The 19341-nt window shown below is 39.3% G+C and overlaps 1 protein-coding gene across 1 annotated transcript in view; it reads right to left on the bottom strand.

Annotated features, from left to right (window-relative positions):
• Nucleotides 1-18578, bottom strand: part of ROBO2 (roundabout guidance receptor 2) — a 148432-nt gene extending 129854 nt beyond the window's left edge. The window contains exons 1-4 of the mRNA XM_027902214.1: nucleotides 18548-18578; nucleotides 18087-18244; nucleotides 16311-16431; nucleotides 6856-6994 (exon numbers count right to left, since the gene is read on the bottom strand). Of these exons, the coding sequence (XP_027758015.1) occupies nucleotides 6856-6994; nucleotides 16311-16431; nucleotides 18087-18244; nucleotides 18548-18578 (449 nt within the window). The remainder of the gene's footprint in view (nucleotides 1-6855; nucleotides 6995-16310; nucleotides 16432-18086; nucleotides 18245-18547) is intronic.
• Nucleotides 18579-19341: the final 763 nt, after the last annotated feature.

The following is a 19341-nucleotide window of genomic DNA, read 5'->3' as shown; positions in this document are numbered from 1 at the left end:
TTTATTCAATGTCAAGCTTTGGGGGATTTAAAACATAAAAAATACTCTCATTTACACATTCACTTGGCCGTGTATTTCTCATAAAACTGTAAGGAATAGGTTTTCACTTACAGAGCAGGAAGGGATCACTGACAGGCAAAATATCAAGCAGAGAAAAGGGATACTCACCAAAAGAACAACAGAAGGAGGTGCCCCACAAGCAGTAGTGTACATCATCTTGATGCTATATACACAAAACTACCCAATCCCTGCATCTATTTTACCTCTCACCACCTCCTTATCTCTAAATGATATCTCTGGCTTTACAGAAGTTCAACATAACAGCAAAAAGATGCTTACACTGCACTTTGCTGAGGTCTGCCTGTGTTCACTCAGGCTCCATGGACTCTACAAGCAGGCAGTGCAGCTCACTCTGTGCCAGCTGTGTGCTGCACTGTACCCATGGTGACATCCTCTGCAAACCGCCCCTACTCCCTCCAGATGTATGTAAGGATACAATCAGCATATTAAATCTCTTTCTTTCACTGTCTCTTTTTGATAAGCTTTTAAGAACATCCAATCTTCTCCCCTATGCTCCTCATAAAGGGACTTAATCTCTTCTTAATGCTTTAGCTTAGGGGAAAAAAAAACCAAGATGGACATGCATATCATACAGGATCTAACCAGAGGTGATGAACACTACATGTGATATATGTGAAAAACATCCTTTCCCCCCGACCCTTTATTTAAAAGCATTAATTGTTATTAATTGCAATAGAAATTTGCTGATGTAACCAAAGATTACATCCATTACACTACTAAAACACACTCTTTACTCTAATTAATTTTCAATACACATTAGACTGCATTTTGTTACGATCGGCACAGATATTAACTCGAACAAAGCACACAGCACTGTAGTGTTATTAACTCATATTTCATTGAAAGGTCAGTCTCCCCTTCGTTGTATCTTGAGGGGGCTGTAGTTAAATACCTCACTATCTCATGCACAGAATATAAATGGAATTCTGTAGCACTGTTGTTTATTCTTAAAAATTACTGTGTCTCTTGTTTCCAGAGCCTTACGCTGTGACCATGAATGTGGTGGATTGAGCCCTGGTTAGATGCAAGGTTCCCACCAAAGCTCTCATGAGAGAGCAACAACTCTGCAGACACCCATATTAGTGCAGGTGGAGTGGGAGGGCGTGCTCTGGGTGTCTGAGCTGGGATTTCCCTGCAGCCCAGGGCGCAGATTGTGGTGAGACAGCTGTGCCCCTGCAGCACACGGAGGTGCGTGGCAGAGCAGAGATCCACCTGCACCCATGGAAGACCCCACAATGGAGCAGGAGGATGCCTGGAAGAGGTTGAGACCATGTAGGAGAGTCTCCACACCAGAGCAGGGGGAGAGTGGGAGGAGTCTTCCCCCTGAGGAAGAAGCGGCAGAGACAACTGACTGTAATCCCCATTCCCCACCCCCTTGCACTGCTCTGAGGGGGCAGGCAGAGAAAATCAGGGGTGAAGCTGAGCCCGGGAAGAAGGCAAGGGGAAGGTGTTTTTAAGGTTAGGTTCTGTTTCTCATTATGTTATTCTGATTTGGTTGATAATAAAACAAACTAATTTTTGCACACATCAAGTCTGTTTTGCCCATGACAGTACCTGGTGAGTGATCTCTCCTCATTTTTATCTTGACCCATGAGCCTTTTGTTATACTTTCTTTCCCCTGTCCAGCTGAGGAAGGGAATAATAGAAAGGCTTTGGAAGACACTTGGCATTTAGCCAGGGTCAACCCACCACAGTGGAGAAATACAAATGCAGAACTTCTCTGGCCATCAGGGCCTTTCTGGATCTCCTCTTAAGGAATCCAGCTTTTCTGAGTTCATTAGGATAAGGTTCGCTGTCAGTTGCATCTAAATCCATTTCAAAGATTTGCATCTGGAAGACAGTAACATATTTCTAAAATTTCATGTTTTACTCTTAGCTTTGGGCTCACAAGATGCCATGGAGGAAAGCATGGAAATTATAGGTGTGTACTTTTTCAGTAAGTACTATCAGAAGTGTGACAGTGCATATGCATATGCAATCACTTTTCAGGTACAAGGCATCCAGTTTTAAAAATATAGCAAAACTAACACCTACACAGACTTGTGTTGTTGCAGCTAACATACATCTCAGAATATATAATTTAATTCTATGCTTTAAGAATGCTCTTTCCCAAATAATTTTTAATGAATATTGCTAATCTTCAGCAAGCAAGAAAGCTTACTGTGCTGTTTGTGGTTTTTACTGCTGTGTGTCACCGCTCTGTTTCATTTTAATAACCTACAATCTCTTAACACTTAGCAATATACCTTGTGTAAACTGCACACCACTGTCGTTCTGAAGCATCACTCTTGGTTTTTCTGCCTACACTCCCACTGTGTGGGTGATGCATAAAACAAATACCTCTTCCTGCTGGTGCAGTTGCCACTTTTCATCTCTAGTACAATATCCACCTAATCAGACAGTGCCTGTAAGTGCAACTTAAAAGAGCAGGTTGTAATTTCATTAAAGATGTATTTACTGAGCTAAAACAGCTGTTCTGGGGCTGGAATGCAAAAAAAAAAAAAAGGCCTATGTGATTGCTGCTCAGTCATTTTTAAGGCAACTGAAAAATACATTTGCTGAGCTAACCTCACTCTCCCGAAGAGCTGGCACTGCTGGCTTCTTCTCTATAAAAGGTTTAAACAGTGTGTCATAAATTTTGACTTGTAATTGAAAATCTCTTCACTTCCTTAAAAAAAAAAAAAGTCCTTATTACTCGCTATGTAATTACAGACCACGCAGCTGCTCTCTTTGGCTTCGCTAGAAAATTTGAAGAAATGAAACACTGTGCAAACCTTATTCAAATTTTATTAAATTGCTAGTCATAGATATGCCACTCTCATATTGGAGGCTCTCAAATAATATCACTTTCTTCCTGTTACCAGGACTAAAAAGTAGACGAGTCAAAAGTGGATCCAGGCCATCTTGTGTTTCCCACCACACAGGAAACCATCAGCTCTTTAGCAGTAAAGTACAATCTCTATTTCTGCCAAGAAGGCATCAAAGGGAAAGATACCTGAGTATGTGTCTGGAAAGATATTTCAATGCATAAAGACAATTTTTATTCCATTTTCAATAGGTCCTAATCATTATGCACGGCCACAATTGTCTAAGTCACCTTAGTACAATCGTTGTGCCATTTCCTTGTGCCGCTTATAATGAAAAGAACTTATTCATGAAATAGTGAACCTCATATTTTAGCCAAAGGCATAGGACTGGTGACCCCACAATATCCTGTTCACCTCCAGTAGTTTGACATGAGTCATACTTGATTAACTATTCCCTAGCCTTTGCGTACTGTGGAGGCTATGGTGTGATGCTGAATTTTTAGAGCAATTAAAATAAAATATACACCATGCGCCTCTACCTTTGATTTACAACGCGTTTCAGTCTTGGGTCACTGATTTGAAATGGGTAGCTTCTGGTAAAAAGGCTTTACACACCCCTGACTTCACTTTGCATTTTGTTCCTCCCTCTTGGTGCTGTATCAACATTTAAATCAGCAAGTTATTAACTTGCTGGGATCAGTTTGGGCTCTAACAAGAATTTTAAAGACTGAAGATTACAATTAATTCATTAACACAATGTGACATAACTAACTATATGTTATTACATATAAGTCACAACACTGTTTCCATCTGGTATTCATTGTTTTCCTAATTCCTGTCCAGCCACACGCAGAAGAGCTCCAGGATACATATCCCAGTCTGAAATCTCAGGTCTACAGGATGTTGGACAAGTAACTTCCCGTGACTGCTGGTGAGACCGATGTTACCTCGGCATTTTGAAAAATGCCACTCAAAGGACCACTTTAAGGTTTTAAAATCAAAACAGAGACCACCATAGTTGGTTTAGATCATCAACTCAAAGCAGCTAAAATTTGGAATGAAGTTTTGCACCTCCAGAATAAACTATCTGCTCTGTTTTAAAGCACGGTTATTCATACATTTCTGGTTAATTACACAGACTTTTCAACAAATGGCCAAATTAATTCTTTTATAAACAGTGACGCTTTCAAACATAATAATTTCTTTAGAGGTTGGGATTTTTTTTCTCTTTTAATCCAATTTCAACTGGAGATGCTCGTTGTTCATCAGGGACCTTTATAATTAAAACTCTAACATTCTGAAATTATTTTCCAATTATTACTCAACACACAAATCAGTGCAGCAATACTATTTATATTTGTTACCAGAATATACTGGTGATTACTCTGCTTTCACACATCACTAAAAAGACCTGAAAGTAAGTTAGGTGGAAAAACAGAGAAGGATTTCTGAAAGACTATGGATCCACTATTGCTGATTCTGGCATTCACCAAGAGCAAATTACAGAAACAAAATGCAAAAATTCAGTTTATCCTACTTTGCTGCCACTGAACTAGACACTTTTGGAAGTTGAACTAACAACAGACACGTTTAAAAATGTGCAGAAGTTGTTGAAACAGGTACCTTCTATAATTGTCTTGTAATCTAGGGATGAAGCCAAAAGGAAATTATTGAAAAAATGAAAACCAGCAGATGTGCAAAGAACGTTGTTAGTTGTAGAAACAGGAAATTGATATGGAAAGTTATAAGACAAATGGCTGCACAGATCTGCTCAGAAGAAGTGTTTATGCATGTAGGAAGAATAACAAAGGGAATTCCTTGAGGGCTTTATATTTCACTGTAGATGTTAAAATACTTAAAATAGAGGGCCTCAGAAGCTGAAAGTTTATTTCTTGTTTACCTCAAAAGAAACCAAAAAACCTACCTTTATCTATACCTTCAGATTATACTTGAGCAAATTTCTTTGCTGGTATTAAAAAATAAAAATAAATAAAAAAAAACCAAACCCACACCAATAGCTTTTGTTTTAGCTGTTCCAAGTCAATCTTCCTTGATTAAGCATCATGCAGTATGCTTTGGAAATTTCCACTCTTTGGACAGTGAAGACTCTGCTCACATATTCTGCTATAGATATGAAACATTTTAGAAAAGAAAACATACAAAGCTGATCATCAGAGGTATTTGCTTCTGAAGTGCAGATGTCAGATCCTACTGGATGACCACAACCCATGTGGCCCAGCTGGTGGTCACCCACTACGTGGGCAAGGGGCTGTGTCAGTCCTCTGTGCCCCAAGGTGGTCTCCACAGTGAAGTTCTGCAACCTTGCCCCTTCCTTACCCACCCCTCTGATGTTCTGGGAAACAGATCCAGATGGAGAAATACCCTCACCTTCTCTTTTAAGATGCCAAAACACAATTAATGAAATGTTAAACGGCAGTGTGAAAACACTGCAAAACACTGAGAGTAGTTTTGAAGCATGAAGTTGATTATTATCAGAATGTACCCCATGAACCTTCTCTCCTTTTAGTTAAAAGCCCAGTGAAAACTTTTCCTATGCTTCCTGATACATTTTTTCTTCCTTAGAAATACATCATGAATGAACAGGAAAAATTACCTCAAAGCACACAGTACTATGTTTTTCACAGTAAGATGGAAAACAAAAAGAAATAACATAGTCATTAAAAAAGAGACTACTAAAAGTGCAACCTGACCAAAGACATTGTTGGCTCTTCATCTGTTACTTCTGCTTATGAGACCGAGAAGTAGACACGATTTAAAACAATCGAAGTAGCACAACAGCAAGAATAAATCACATAAGCACAATGTACGTCCTGTGGACTACTCTACAATGCATGGTTAAATAGCAAGCAAAGAGAAAAACCCATCCTGACATCCAAAAGTCTTCTCTTCAAAATAATATTTTGTATATTACATGCATACACATCTGCCAATATAATGAGCAAAACAGCTAAGTCAATATTTAATTTTGTTTGAAGTTGCAAGAAAATTAATTTTTTAAAGTATTTATATATATACACACATACGTATCTTACTTGTGTAGAAATGTTTTGTCTAGATTATGTATTCCATTACTATATTCCACTGATGGAAAAGATCAACTATGGTGTGGGGAAAAAAGTTGGCACTATTCACATCTGCTGCTGAAATTAAAAGTCACAAGGTCAAGAAGGATTTGTTGGGTTATGGAGACCTGGGTTCTAATTCCTGTTCCCAGACCTGTTTCTGTGTTAATATTTTTTAATGTAACGATGATTCAACATCAAAACAAGGAAGAGTTCCAGAAAATGAGGACCAAATGCTGTTCTGTTAGCTGAAAGGAGCCAAACTAATTTAATACTCTTTTGCAGGAGAGTCTCCCTTCCCCTGCTCACTCTGGAATTTTCTCCGTGTTTGTTCCGGAATACACGAATCTTTCTTGAACACAAGGGGCCTGTTCCAGATTTCAGCTTTGCTTTATGCTTGTGCTAGTTCTGGCTTTTTGTTTCCTCCAGAGGAAGGTTTCTCTCCAAGACTTAATAGACGTGAACCAAGGAGCCAGCAAAGCCCACCACGGTGCTGTGCTTCTAATCCCTTCTGCTAGTGCAACAGAGCAACTCTCCTGCCAAGTTCTCTCCCTCCTGGTATCAGCACATTATTCTGAAGGCTACTCTCACTAATACATTCCTAAGACATCTTTACTATCTCCAGTAAATTCAGTGAATACCCATGTGCTCACAACACCTACAAATCATTTTTCTTCCTTCCACAGGAATCCATTACCCAGACAACTCACCCAGACTCGGTGTCCCTGCTCAGCTGGCTCTGGAACAAGTTTTGTAGTGCCAAAGACCAGCCATAAGGGAAATAAAACTCAGAAATAATGTCTACTCTAAGTAGTAGGGATGGATTCCAGCATTATTCAACAACTGAAATTTGAAAGTGTAGGGAACGTGAATGTTGCTCTCACCTTCCTCTCGGTAAATCTGCATCATCCTTCTTCCACCGGACTGTGGGCGTGGGATCCCCCTGCACCTGGCACCGGAAATCCACGGCCTCCTCCTCCAGCACCACTTGGTTAATCGGTCGCCTGAGAAACGTGGGCCGCTCTTGAAAGAGACATTAAAATTCTTTAGTGAGTCAGAGGGTTGAAATGAACATTTTTTGACTTTTCAGCATCATTTTGTTTACCCATCCACCACACAGAAAGGAGGCTGAGCTCCACAAATTCAGACAAGTGGAACTGATGATGTGCATAAAGAGCCAGGAAGAGGGCTGCCAGGCTGGAGAGGCAGGGGCTGTCGCATCTGGCCCTCAAGGAAGAGTGGAGTGCCACCAGAATGTAGCCTGTGCCAGGACTGACTGCCCACCTGCCCTGCTGGACAGCAGACAGGCCTCTGAGCCTGTACCCTTCCCTGGGAACGCTGTGGCTCTGCTCTGCTGCACACACAAAGCCTGATCTGAGAGCTCCTGTCTGCTCTAGCAGTATATGAGCTGCCAGTGGAGCCAGCCTGCCTTTGGCAACGCTCAATATCTTCATGCTGCAGAGGAAAATTTGAACTCTGTGTTAGGCATCTCAGGCAATAGAGGAGTGTCGGGCAGAGGACAGAGCTTCCCTTCGCCGACTTCACCATGGAAAACCAAATTAAGGTCTGAACAATAACTTCTGTTTACCCTTGTTATTTTAGCCTGCACGGCTACAAATATTATTAATCACCCTAATGTTGTACAGGCCTGCTTGAAATCCAGATGCAGAGCCACAATCTGATCTCAGCTGCACTGGTACAGTACCCTGTACACAGACACTGGTACAAACTCCAAGGACCGGTAATTTCATTTGAAAGGATGTCACTGGGGTTAGTTTCCAAGCTGCCTTTGGATTGCCTGAATTTTACTCTGTCCTCTCAGCCATACCACACTCTTATTGCCGTAAATTATTTATGCCAGCCAAACCATTATAAGGCTGGGTTTATATGAAGCAGTATTTCCACTCAAGACAGGGATTTATCACAAAAACTGGTTACATACTACGTTTCACATTTCATTCTCAGCAAGTTGAAGGGTATGATGCCACTTAAAAATATTACTCAAAATTCACATAGATGCAAGCAATACCAGATTCTGACTCAGGCACTTTGTCTTGATAACTACAGAGCTGAGTTTATAGGTTGGTTATCCATGTTCATTATAAGCAAATAATAATAAAAATAAAAACCATTAAAGAGCGTTAATAAGGTTGCAAAATCAAGCAGGCAGCACCTCGCTGCCAGAACTAAGGCTGCCTGCGTGCCTTTTAATCACTTCCTTTCTGTTTATGCCTTATGGGACTGGTTGCAATTATATGATAACACACCATTTTTTTCCCCAAACATCTCCAGACTGTTGGTGTTCATTTAATGAGCAGGTGTTTAATATTTTGCTTTAGTTGTACTGTTTAGTGGGTGGCCTCCTGTCATACTACTCAAACTTCACTTCAAAGGCAGAATTATTAATTTCCTCATGACCTCTATTATACATATCGTAATGCTTCATGAGCAACTCACTGATTTTCATAACTCCTTTCAGAGGTGTGATGGAGATCTTAGAAAGCAAGATAAAAACTATCTGCTAAATTTTTATGCCCAACCTGAGCCACGAAACTGGCAATTTTTGAGGGGCGGGGAGAATAAAGCATTAATTAAACTTCCATCGAATTCAGCTGCAGACAAAAAAAAAAATGCTCACCCCTTTTATAAATCAGAATATCAAGTCAGAAAATTAAGGATCACAAAACCACCTGTTAGTAATTATGCAAATGAGTGACAGCATCACAGAGGAATTCCATGATAGTAGCAGGGAGACCTATTGGCAGGGGAAAACGTATTTTGTCAGCAGAAGAATAGACATGTTCAAGAATCTGTAGCACTTTTCCAGATGATAGAGATAAGAATATGTCTAATGGGCAGAGATTCTTCTCTCCAAGCCATTGCTTTTGTCCTATTCCTGCCCAGGACCTGCAGGTTTCAGCAACGTTCAGGCATGTAAATTCAGTTCTAGTCTCTTTCCACACATTGAAATCTTTACTATTCCACATTTCAAGTCTGTGTACAGGCCATGTCCAGCTGCTGACTGCTTCCTTAGTCAATTTGTCTCATCTTAGCCCAGAAATATTGTATGGGACCTGCAGTTCTCAGGACAGAGAGCTTCCTCCATTCCTCTCCTTCAAATCTTTGCCCACTTCTCTTTAATTATTCCTTTTACTCAAAACTGCAAGAACTTCAACATTTTTAAAGGAGAGTGAATTATTTTGGCAATTTAAAAATAAATAAATTAAAATCCAGTCCGGCACGGAAAATTTTGGATAAAGCCTTTTTTAGTTTGACAAACTTATTAAAACTGGGCAAGGTAAAAACACCTATTATTTCTTAACGTTAGTGCTAAGCAATGCACTTGGCCCACTTGTAACTATGTGAATCTAGATGGGAATTTCTGTATGAAACTTTCTGCAGGTTATCAACAGTATCTTATTCACAAGAAGAGCTCAGATCAACCCCTGCTCTGAGCTCATACATAACATATCCTTCATTTTGGTATCTGTTTTTCAAAAATGACCCTAAACTAAGAGATTTAGATTTCAGATTGACATTTCAAGTGGCGGCTTAGAGGTCCTTAGTTCATCCACAATGACTTTAAATAACTCTGTGTGTATCTGCACAACAGCTTGGTCTGCATACAAAAAATTATTTTAGACTACGTGTATAAGAGCTGCATGTAAACAGCTAAGAAATTAGTGTGTGCATATTGATGAAATTGCTGCTTGTGGCTGTAAATTCTTCTACACAGGAGATGAAGAAAGAAATCCCTGTCACATGTTGAGGAGAACCCAAAAAGTAAATAGCCCAAAGGTCATTAGGTAAATCACTGGGTTCTACATCAAGTAAATTTAGGAGCATACACATACATTTGTTTCAGATCAGCTTCTTAAGACTGTGTATTTTCAAAAACATTTCAGAAGCTTCTAGAAAATAAATTGCTATGAAAGAACAAATCCCACTTAGTAAGGAAATGCAAATAGCATTAACTGCCTGGTTCCATTTTTCCATCATCTCTGCATTTTGCTCAGCGTGAATCAGGAAAGAACAAGTTACCTCTCATGTTGTTTCCTGTATTTGTATCACTCAGAAAACCCCTTGAATGTGTCCAATAGCTAATTATACAGCTATAAAGTGATCAGAGTGAATGCCATTGCCAATGCAATTAACATTCTTTATATGAGATTAACTGGATTTGAGTCACCTGCATAACTTGCTTACAATGTTAATCTCTCAGGAGACAGAGCGCTGCCTGCCCAAGCATGCTAAATAAAGAAGGTTTCTTCACACAACCTGGTCAAATTTAGTTTAAGAGCTAATCTTGACAAAAAAAAATCTTTTTTTATTTTTATCTTTTTCTTCTGAAATGGTTTGCCCATAAATAAAGCCTGGTGGTATAATTAAACATTGTTATTCTGTCAACAGCATCCAGAATGCAATATACTTGAGAAACAACAAGAAAGGGTGATAAATTAAAATCACAGACATATATAAAAAATTTAATATAGCTATTTTATAAGCTTTCACTGAGTAAATAAAGCACCTACTTCCCAGACTTTCTCTGATGAATATTAAAAATCTTTGAGGAGAACGATAAAATAGGTCATGGTTATATGTCATGTCAACCAGTCATGCTATTACTAGGGTGACCTTTGTAACTTCAGAATAAACTTTGCTTGCAGTTATAAAAGGGGGTTGTTAATGCAATCTGGACACACATCTAACAATCTGTTGCAGAGCTCGAGATATGTGCTGCAAGGAAACCTACAGATCCTAACCAGAGACAGGAAAATGCTCTCCTTGCTTTGGGTGCTGACACAAGTTAACCTCAGAACTCAATTTTTCCCATATTTAACAATTGGTCTGAGTATCACAGTCTATTAGAGAGACTCAGATGACCCTCAGATGTATTATTGCCCTTTCTCTGTTCCTCAAAAAGTTAGATAGCCATACATGGGGCCTCAATCTAATTAAAATGATCCTAACTACCTTAATATGTTTTCTCTGCTGAGGCAACTGCTAGAGTGAAGGATCTGATGGTCCCCATAATGTAGAGCCTCAATCTGATTTGGAATTATTTTCTCTCTCTTCACTGGAGAGAAGACATAATTTTTTTTAAAATGCTTTTTTTTTTTTCCTTGGGTCTAGAAAGAGTATTAAAACAAAAATTAAAAGGCTTTGGGGAGGGATTTAATAGTAAATGTTAAAAAATAAAAGCTTTTCTCCCTTTAGCGTTCTGATGCAAAAAGAAAAAAAAAAAAAAAAGGAAACATAGGATGGTTGGAAGTAAGTCTCACTTGAGAATGCTGTCAGTAGCATAGATATGTTATTAAATACAACGTGATCTGGATGAAGGAAAGCTCTCTGCCAAAAAAGAAGACGTGGAATAAGACAGGATATTACGATCTCACTAAATTTACCTACGTTGGCCAAATAAAAGAAAATACAATTGCAAAAGCAGATGGCTTTATATTTAAAGACATTCTTCTGCTGCCTCTTTTTAGGTACTTTTCTATTTTTCATTAGAGAAATAAGCACTTTTGTAGACATTACAAACTTCTGCTCCCTAAACAGCTCATCTCTAAGGTGAGATGAGCTTGCCAGTAAAGGCAGGGGGCACCGACAAGAGGCACATGCAAACGCAGTAGAATTATTTTTATCCATTGCTAGTGGTTTTCTCCTTTTATATGTGCTTCAACCACATTCATTTCAGTTTTTACTGACCATTACATACAGACCTTGGGACCAAATCAGACCCTTTTTCACAGCAGTGTTGTTACCCTGTTACAACTTCTCTGTATCTGGGAATAACAAATATTATAAAGCCAAACTGGCTTTTTGCAAATTGCCACAAGTAGACTGCAAGTGGAAAATACAAGTATCTGAAGAAAACTCAGAGGAACTTTCATCTGAAGGACAAAACACACGGTACTGATTTCTCTGTCTCGACCTGTGAATGTATATTATCTGGTTTTGGTGGATTTTTCCATGAGACTGGGAAAGCTTCTGGGACTAATTTCCAGGATACAATGGGACAAGGCTGTCTGCTAAGGCCTTCCACGTAGCCTGAGCTCAAGAAAGCAAAATGGGGTACAATGTCTTCATTAAAGGATTTTTGGACTTTTTTTTCCTCTAATGCCATGTCATCACAGAATACTCTCCCTGAAAGTACGGTTTCTCTTTCAGCCTGACAATATCTACAGAACATCAAACACAAATACTTCTTCAAGCATCAGACAAAAGTGCCTCTTCATCCCACAGGACCTTATTAGCAGAAAAAAGGGTCAGGTACCAAAGTTTAAATCAAAGATTAATCCAAAACAATCTTTATTATGTCCAAATTGACATATCTTTTAAAGACATTTTTGTACTCTTCTTAGTTATGCTTTATATTCTTTTGAGGCTCTTCTAAATATATCTTTTTCCACTGCTTGATGCCAGCCTCTTGAAGTTGATACACTAAGGCTTTCATTGATTTCACTGAGCTTTAGAATCAATATACAAGATACACCTTTGTACATGCACTTCAAACATACCATTTTAAGTCCAAAGGAAAAAAAAAAAAAGGGAGTTTAAAACAGTTAAAACAACTTGAAAACTTAGAACAGGGCAATATGATAAAGGTTATCTTAAAGAGTAATTCCTACTTTATTTAATTTCTGGCTCCATATTATGTATTTACAAACAAAGCTTTCTTACAAATTGGAATTAAACTGTTTCTGTTTTGCATCTTGCTTTAATTCCGTTCAGCCAAAGGCTATGAGCCCAAACACAAGCAAAGCAACCTAATTTGTATCACTTACACTCCTGAAATTGGCCTTTAGAATGGTGTGTTCATAATAATAAAGTCCCACGCTGTCTCTTTTTGTGAGCATTAGGATTGATGTTATTAATTCCCTGTAAAGGACAACCCCGTCACAGCCCCTGTCTTCTTGCTTTCCCCCAAGATTGGACCTTGGAGCCTCATAAAGGCAAAAACTAGCAGTAGTGCTTGAAAGAAAAGTCTAACAAAATGCAGTGCATCCTTGTGACTATTCAAAACACAGGAACAATTTTGGGTAGTGCTGCTTCTACGCCCAGCTTGCTTTATGGTATTTTGCTATGAAAGTTTGACAATTTTCTGCTGGTAGAAGAATCCTGACTTGGGAGCAAAAGAAATGCAATCTGCTTCAACACTACCAGCACACAGTCAGTAGTGCCTAAATGTTGAAAACAAGGTTTCAAGCAGACAAGCTTGGGAAAAAAAAAAATAAAATCAGTTGTTTTGTGAAAGTTCTACATGTATTATTCACAACCATCTCTCAGCAAAGGTTATTGAATGGGTACCCAGCCAAGTGGATATATTCTGCCCATGGGAAACTTGTTATTTTCTCCCCCTACTTCTTTCCAAGGTTCTTATTTATTGTCTCCAAACTCAGGAAAGGTGTAATATTTTAGGCTAGGCTTCCATGCTGTTCCCCTCAGGCCACCAGTTCCCACCACACTGACTCACTTTTTCCAGAGGCAATGCCTCCAGCTAAATTTTCTGTACAGGGAGCCAGAGAGCTGTCACAAGTCACACGCAGAAGTGAACTTCAGGTATTACAGAAAAACTTGCAAAGCCAAAAGTAACAAGTGGCTGGTTCCCAGAGAGGTTTGAGAACTAGTATGAAACAGTTCCTTTTTCCTACATAGAGTACTTTACTAAGGCCACCTTCAGTCTGTGAAAGGGGTTTGGAAGGTTGCTATTCAGGAAAGGAGTAGAGAAGTGAATAATCAGCTAATTAATATGCATTCCTCTCCAGAATCATCACCAACTCTAGGCTTGCCAGTCATCTAATTACATTCTCTAAGTCTCTTATCTTTATTTTTATACTAAAGTCCATTTTCAAATATGTGCAAAAGAGTTAAAAGTTGGACACATGAATTGCATATAAGTATGATGCTATTTTCAGCATATTTTTCCTCAAAATTTGCCCTGTTCCCATGCTCCTCAAACCTCTGAGTCATATTAGAAGGTGGCTGTGGACTTAACATGTGATCCTTGGTCTTGCCTTGCTCATTGAAGCCAATTTGAACGTGCAAAGCCAACCTGACGTTTCCCAGTCTCTGGATTTATTGCATTTATTTTATATGCTTAGACTGATCGCAGTGTCCAGTAGACACAGTGCTTCCTGGAAATACCACGGATAACGCTCTCCAGTGCACTCTGCTTTCACCTGCTCACACAGGAGCTGCAGCCTGGAGCACAGGAATGGAATACAACTGCTGTGCTGGTGGGAGAGCAAAGCCAAGTCAGCTCCTTTTGCATGGAATGGACCAGGACTAACCTGGACATGACTATACAGGGAGCCCAAAGCACCAACACAGAGCTTCAGGGCCAGGAAACAGGCGCAGGACACTCAAACCATTTTGTCAAACAGCAAAACCTGAGCACCTGCTTCCTGTGTGTTATCCTTGTGCAGTAAAAAGGAAGGTAGGAAGGGTATCCCCTTCTGTCCACAGATGGAAGGGAAATTTTAAATAGGAAGATACTGACATAGAGTATTTTAATGCAATTTTCTTTCGGTAGTCCAACACACTTAAGTTAGCATTAAAATGGCTAATCTCATTTGTTGCTGATGTTGTTCAGTATTCACCAAATAATTTCAGACTGTATTTTTGCAAGTTGATTGCTATGACTGTATCCTGTAAAAAAATCAGAATATTGCAATTGGCTATGCATTCTTTTACATACCAAGATAAACCTCATATTTTTCATAGCCTGGCAGGATATGAAGTTACATGAACATTTCAGTTTTCATTCCTACAGTTCAATGCTTTTTAACAAATTATTTTCTTAAGGATTTCTTAGGGCTTTGTAGTTTAGGACTGCAATCTGCTTGCTATCCACAGGGAGTATTACCAGAGATTAGCAGTACTTAAACTGATGAAGGAGATATGTCATGTCTCTTTCACATCTGTTTAAAAGCACAACTTCAACAGATTGGCTGCAAAGGACATAATAATTTGATAGAGATCCTTTCTCTGCCTTTTTTTTTTTTCCTTTGGAATGTATAATAGTTTTGTCCTTAAAAGTTGCATGTTTCCATGAATCCACAACAAATTACGTGAAGTGGAAGCCTTTACAGTCTTGTAATGCTGGAAAGCAGAAAATATTCAGTCACTTGTCCAGCAGAATTTGCTCAGATATTGTCTAGCAGAAACTTTTCTTTGCCTTTTGTGAATCCCATAGTATGTTTGGGGTTTTTTTTTAAGGTGGACAAATGAATGCTGAGTTGCATATACATGCAAACTCAGAGATGGTAATATGACTGGGTTTTCCAGTGCACCATATTATGCAGAAGGTGGGGAAAAAATAGGAGCATCTGCCTCAGAAAGGATTTTCGGATTTCTGTTAAAAGTCTTACTGGAATTCCGAGCAGTCTTGTTTGGAATCTCAATATTGTATATTAAGGATATCAAAGAGCTGTAGCAGGAGGAAACATTAACACTACTTCTCTCTTGTTGGCACGTCCGTGAGGGTTTTTTCCTTATTGATTTGCCTTTGTTTGCTCAGAACCTCTTGACTAATTCCTACAAAACCATGATTGCAGGATGTACCACAGCAGGATTTTGTGGCTTTGCCTCTTGTCAAGTTGTTAGCAGGATGGATCCAACTCTAGGTTCAGTTATTACTCTATTCTTGCTCTGGACCCTAACCATGGAGGGAATGTTTTTAACATTCTTGTCTTGCCTATCAGGTCTAGAAGCTCTTTCATACAGTAAACCTATTTGGTTTTGATTCATTCAGCAGCACCAAAAGCCTAACTGGCTTACAGGATGAAAAGCTGTTTCATGCCCTCTAAAAAACAAATGAAAATAGCATCTCTCCATAGATAACAATTCGATTTCGTAATTTTCTTCAAAGACTTTTTACTCATCAACTAAGCTCTTCTGTGCTTTCCTACAAAGGTTTGATTTCACAACCCCACAGGAATATGGAATTATTTAAACAGGCAATGTTAGTCCAAATGTCTGGCAAACAGGCATTGTCAACTCTATTAGAAGTAGCTTAACTACTTTTGGCAATTTTGTGAGGGAGGGCATTGTGTCCTGCATTATCATCTCTGGTGTCTGCACATCACCATGGACCTGCAATTAGGTTGAAACCACACGCTCAGAGGGAAAAATGTTGAGCCATCACAACTCCACCGTTATAAACAGCAGGTTTCGAAACCTAGCCTTCTTCAGAAACTGTGAAACGCATCTGAAGCAGCACTACTGTGTTTTATTAATTTTTTTTTTTTTAGTCTTATATTTTGATGAGCCACCCAGGCCAATCCAGTCTATGGCATTTGTGGTGAGGAGGAAATAAAAGCAAGAGTCACTTTACCGAAGACGGTCAGCTCCGCGGGATCGCTGTCACGCTCCCCCACCATGTTCGTCCCGACGCAGGTGTACATGCCCGCGTCGCTTTTCCTCGTATTGGAGATCATCAGCTTCCCACCACGGATCTGTCCCGAAACGAGGAACATGTTTTTAACTTCAGATAAACAAAGCACATCAGAAATAAAAAAAAAAAAGGCAAAAAAAAAAAAGAGCTGCCTTCTCAGCCAACAAGTTCCGCAATCAAGGCATTTTAAAGTTTTGCTTCTAAATATATGTATAGCTTAAGAATTATAAATTTATGTATTTAAATATATTTAAGCTGCTCTAGAGAACATTTTTATCATGGTGACTAATTTCAGCTTGCAACTAATTTTAACTGCACTTAATTTTTTTCCTTTGGTTTTCTTAAGGTTCTTTACATTTCAAAGTTTATATTTCTTGCTGCCCCTTGGCAGCACAAAGAGCTTGTATTTCTTGCATGATGATACATAAAGCACTGTTGGCATCTCTGAGAAGAAAAGCAATTGGACTTAGTTTTATTTAGTTCATTTTACCGGTTTCTTAACAGTTTCCTTGATCACTGATTAAGACAGATTTTCTTTCTTTGTTGAGGCAAACAGATTGAACCTGGCCCAATCTGAGAATTCACCTGAATCCCGTAAGACTTAACATTTTCTTGGCTACAAAGGGTGCTTGGAGAGGGAAAGAGCAGGATAGTTGAAAGAAATAAAGTTAAAAATTTGCAGCTTATGAAGGCAAAAAGGCACAGACAGTGTCAAAGGTTAGACAGTGGGGTGCTTCAGAATAATCTAGGAATATAGCCAAAGAAACTTGAGGGTCAGGGAATGATAGCCCTGTAACTCTTCCTTCTCTACTCTTGTGCAGACCCTAGCAGAGAGACCCTGGCCCACAAATAGCGACAACTTAGATTGTTTGGCTCGAAATCATTCCTTAGGCATGCAAAGCCACGAACAATCTTCCTGATAGTACTTCCATGTTGAATAAGGTCAGCACTGACTCATTACATACAACATAAAACTTTACTGAAGGAATGTTAATGGTGAAAAGCTAAGCATTTAAAAATTAGGAATGAGATGTCCTCACACCCTTAATTTATCCCAGTTGCTCGCACAGACCATGATTTACTTATAATCACTTGGTAAGTTAGGTACTTTTGCTGGATCCTTTTTCACTCAGTACGAGAAATGAACGGTCACAGAATTCAGCTGATGTTACTCAATTAGTCAATATGTATTCCTATTTAGGAGTCATAATTCTTTAGGGTAAGAACTTCAGCCTTCATTTAGAATTCATGCCCAAATTACTACACCAAATACAGCATTACCAATATCATCCTAAGATGTTGGGGGTTTTTCCCATGGAGTATCTGCACCTCAGAGACATGGCTGAATTTACCTATAAAACACCTTTCTGATATAAAGTCTGATTTTGTCAGTTCATTGAACTGAGATGTAGAAAAGATAAGGCCAAATGGCTCAGAGACATCCACTGAGTCCCCCATCAAACCGAGCACCTTACATGACCAAACCTACGGCTGAATGGATCTCCATTACACTGGACACACAAACCAACCCTCAGAGAAGTTCAGGGCAGAGAGCCAAACCAGAAGCAATTAACAACCTTCTGCCTTCATCTGGGAAAGCTTGGAGAGGCAACCTGCTGAAAGCCTCTGTGGGAAAGGCTATAAAACCACAAAGTTCTGCTGCACTTGGCTGTGGGCCCTGTGTCTGTGGACAAACAGCCAGCGAGTTGCACTCACACTGATCCGCTCCTCCCGGTCATCGATGCGGACTTTATCTTTCTTCCAGTAGATGGTAGGCTCGGGGTGTCCTCGAGGTGGCTGGCACTCCAGTATGGCAGGCTCTCCAGCTGCCACCACAACATCTGTAGGGTTTTGGCGGAAGTCATCCCGTAGCACTAATGCAACAAATGAGGGAAAGAGGGAAAAAAATTAATAGAAGGGATGACATTGTAAGTGGGGAGAAAAAAATACATGTAGAAACATATAATATTAAACAAACAAGTCTGAACCATTATTAGGTGATGAGTGTGCATCTTACATTGACTATAAAGGATCTCATAAAAGAAGCTGATGAGGTGGGTCCTTTTGTCCAGTAGAGGCAAAGTTCAACACACAGGCCTTTTTTTTCCCCTTGTTTTTTTCTCCAGATAAGAACACTGCTCTGAATTTAAATTGGAAAGACCTGTAGCACCCATTACTCTTTTTAAGCTTGACAGGGTCGCTTTCCATCGCTGCAAAAGTAGCATTGCAGGTTGGATGTTGAGCTGTTTTCAAAACAGAAAACAACGTGCCGAATATCTGCTTTGCCTGGATCTCCAACTTCAGTGTAAATTAGGCAAGAAAGGGACAGAACTGACACTGAATTGCAGAGTTACACCTTGATTCAGGGTGTTGTTGTTGTTATCACCAAATATATGCTGAAGCGATCACCAGTTCTGCAAGGTGTCAGAGAAATCAAACTGTTAGTACTGTGCTTCCAGCACGTTTATTTCTTCCTTCTATATATTTAGTTCTAATATTTCTGCAACTTCGACCAGTGCTGTCCCATGACATAGCAAACAAAGGGCATTTAAATCACCAAGTTGTTTGGGACTGAATTAGGCATCACAGGTCGACTTGTTACGTAAATCAAGCTTCTATAAGGAATTAAGTCCAACTAGCTGGCTTCAGTGTGTTAAAATGATATCCACTTCGTTATTCTTCCATGTGTGTCCTAGTCTCTAGGTTAATTGACATTCTTATAAACATAAAACTGAAAATAGCTCTAGATGAGCTACTGAAATAGAATTTAGGGCATTGCCCCTCCTTGAATTTCAGCTTCGTATGGCTTTCATTAGAGCTTTAAAACAGTTCTCGCCCTTAATGGAACCAGGGCCCTCTGAGAAATTAGAAAACACTGTATCCTAGTGAAGGGGCAAGTCAGGAGGAGTTCAGCAGAAATTGCTCAGTCTCATTTCATAAGCAGAGATAATTTACTGCTTTCAATGTTAAT

This window comes from Empidonax traillii, unplaced genomic scaffold (genome assembly GCF_003031625.1).
Source record: "Empidonax traillii isolate 1590-97213 ecotype Southwest subspecies unplaced genomic scaffold, ASM303162v1 scaffold852:size265239, whole genome shotgun sequence".
Lineage (NCBI taxonomy): Eukaryota > Metazoa > Chordata > Aves > Passeriformes > Tyrannidae > Empidonax > Empidonax traillii.
Note: the sequence above shows the minus strand (reverse complement) of the source record. Positions and strands in the feature narration are given on the sequence as shown.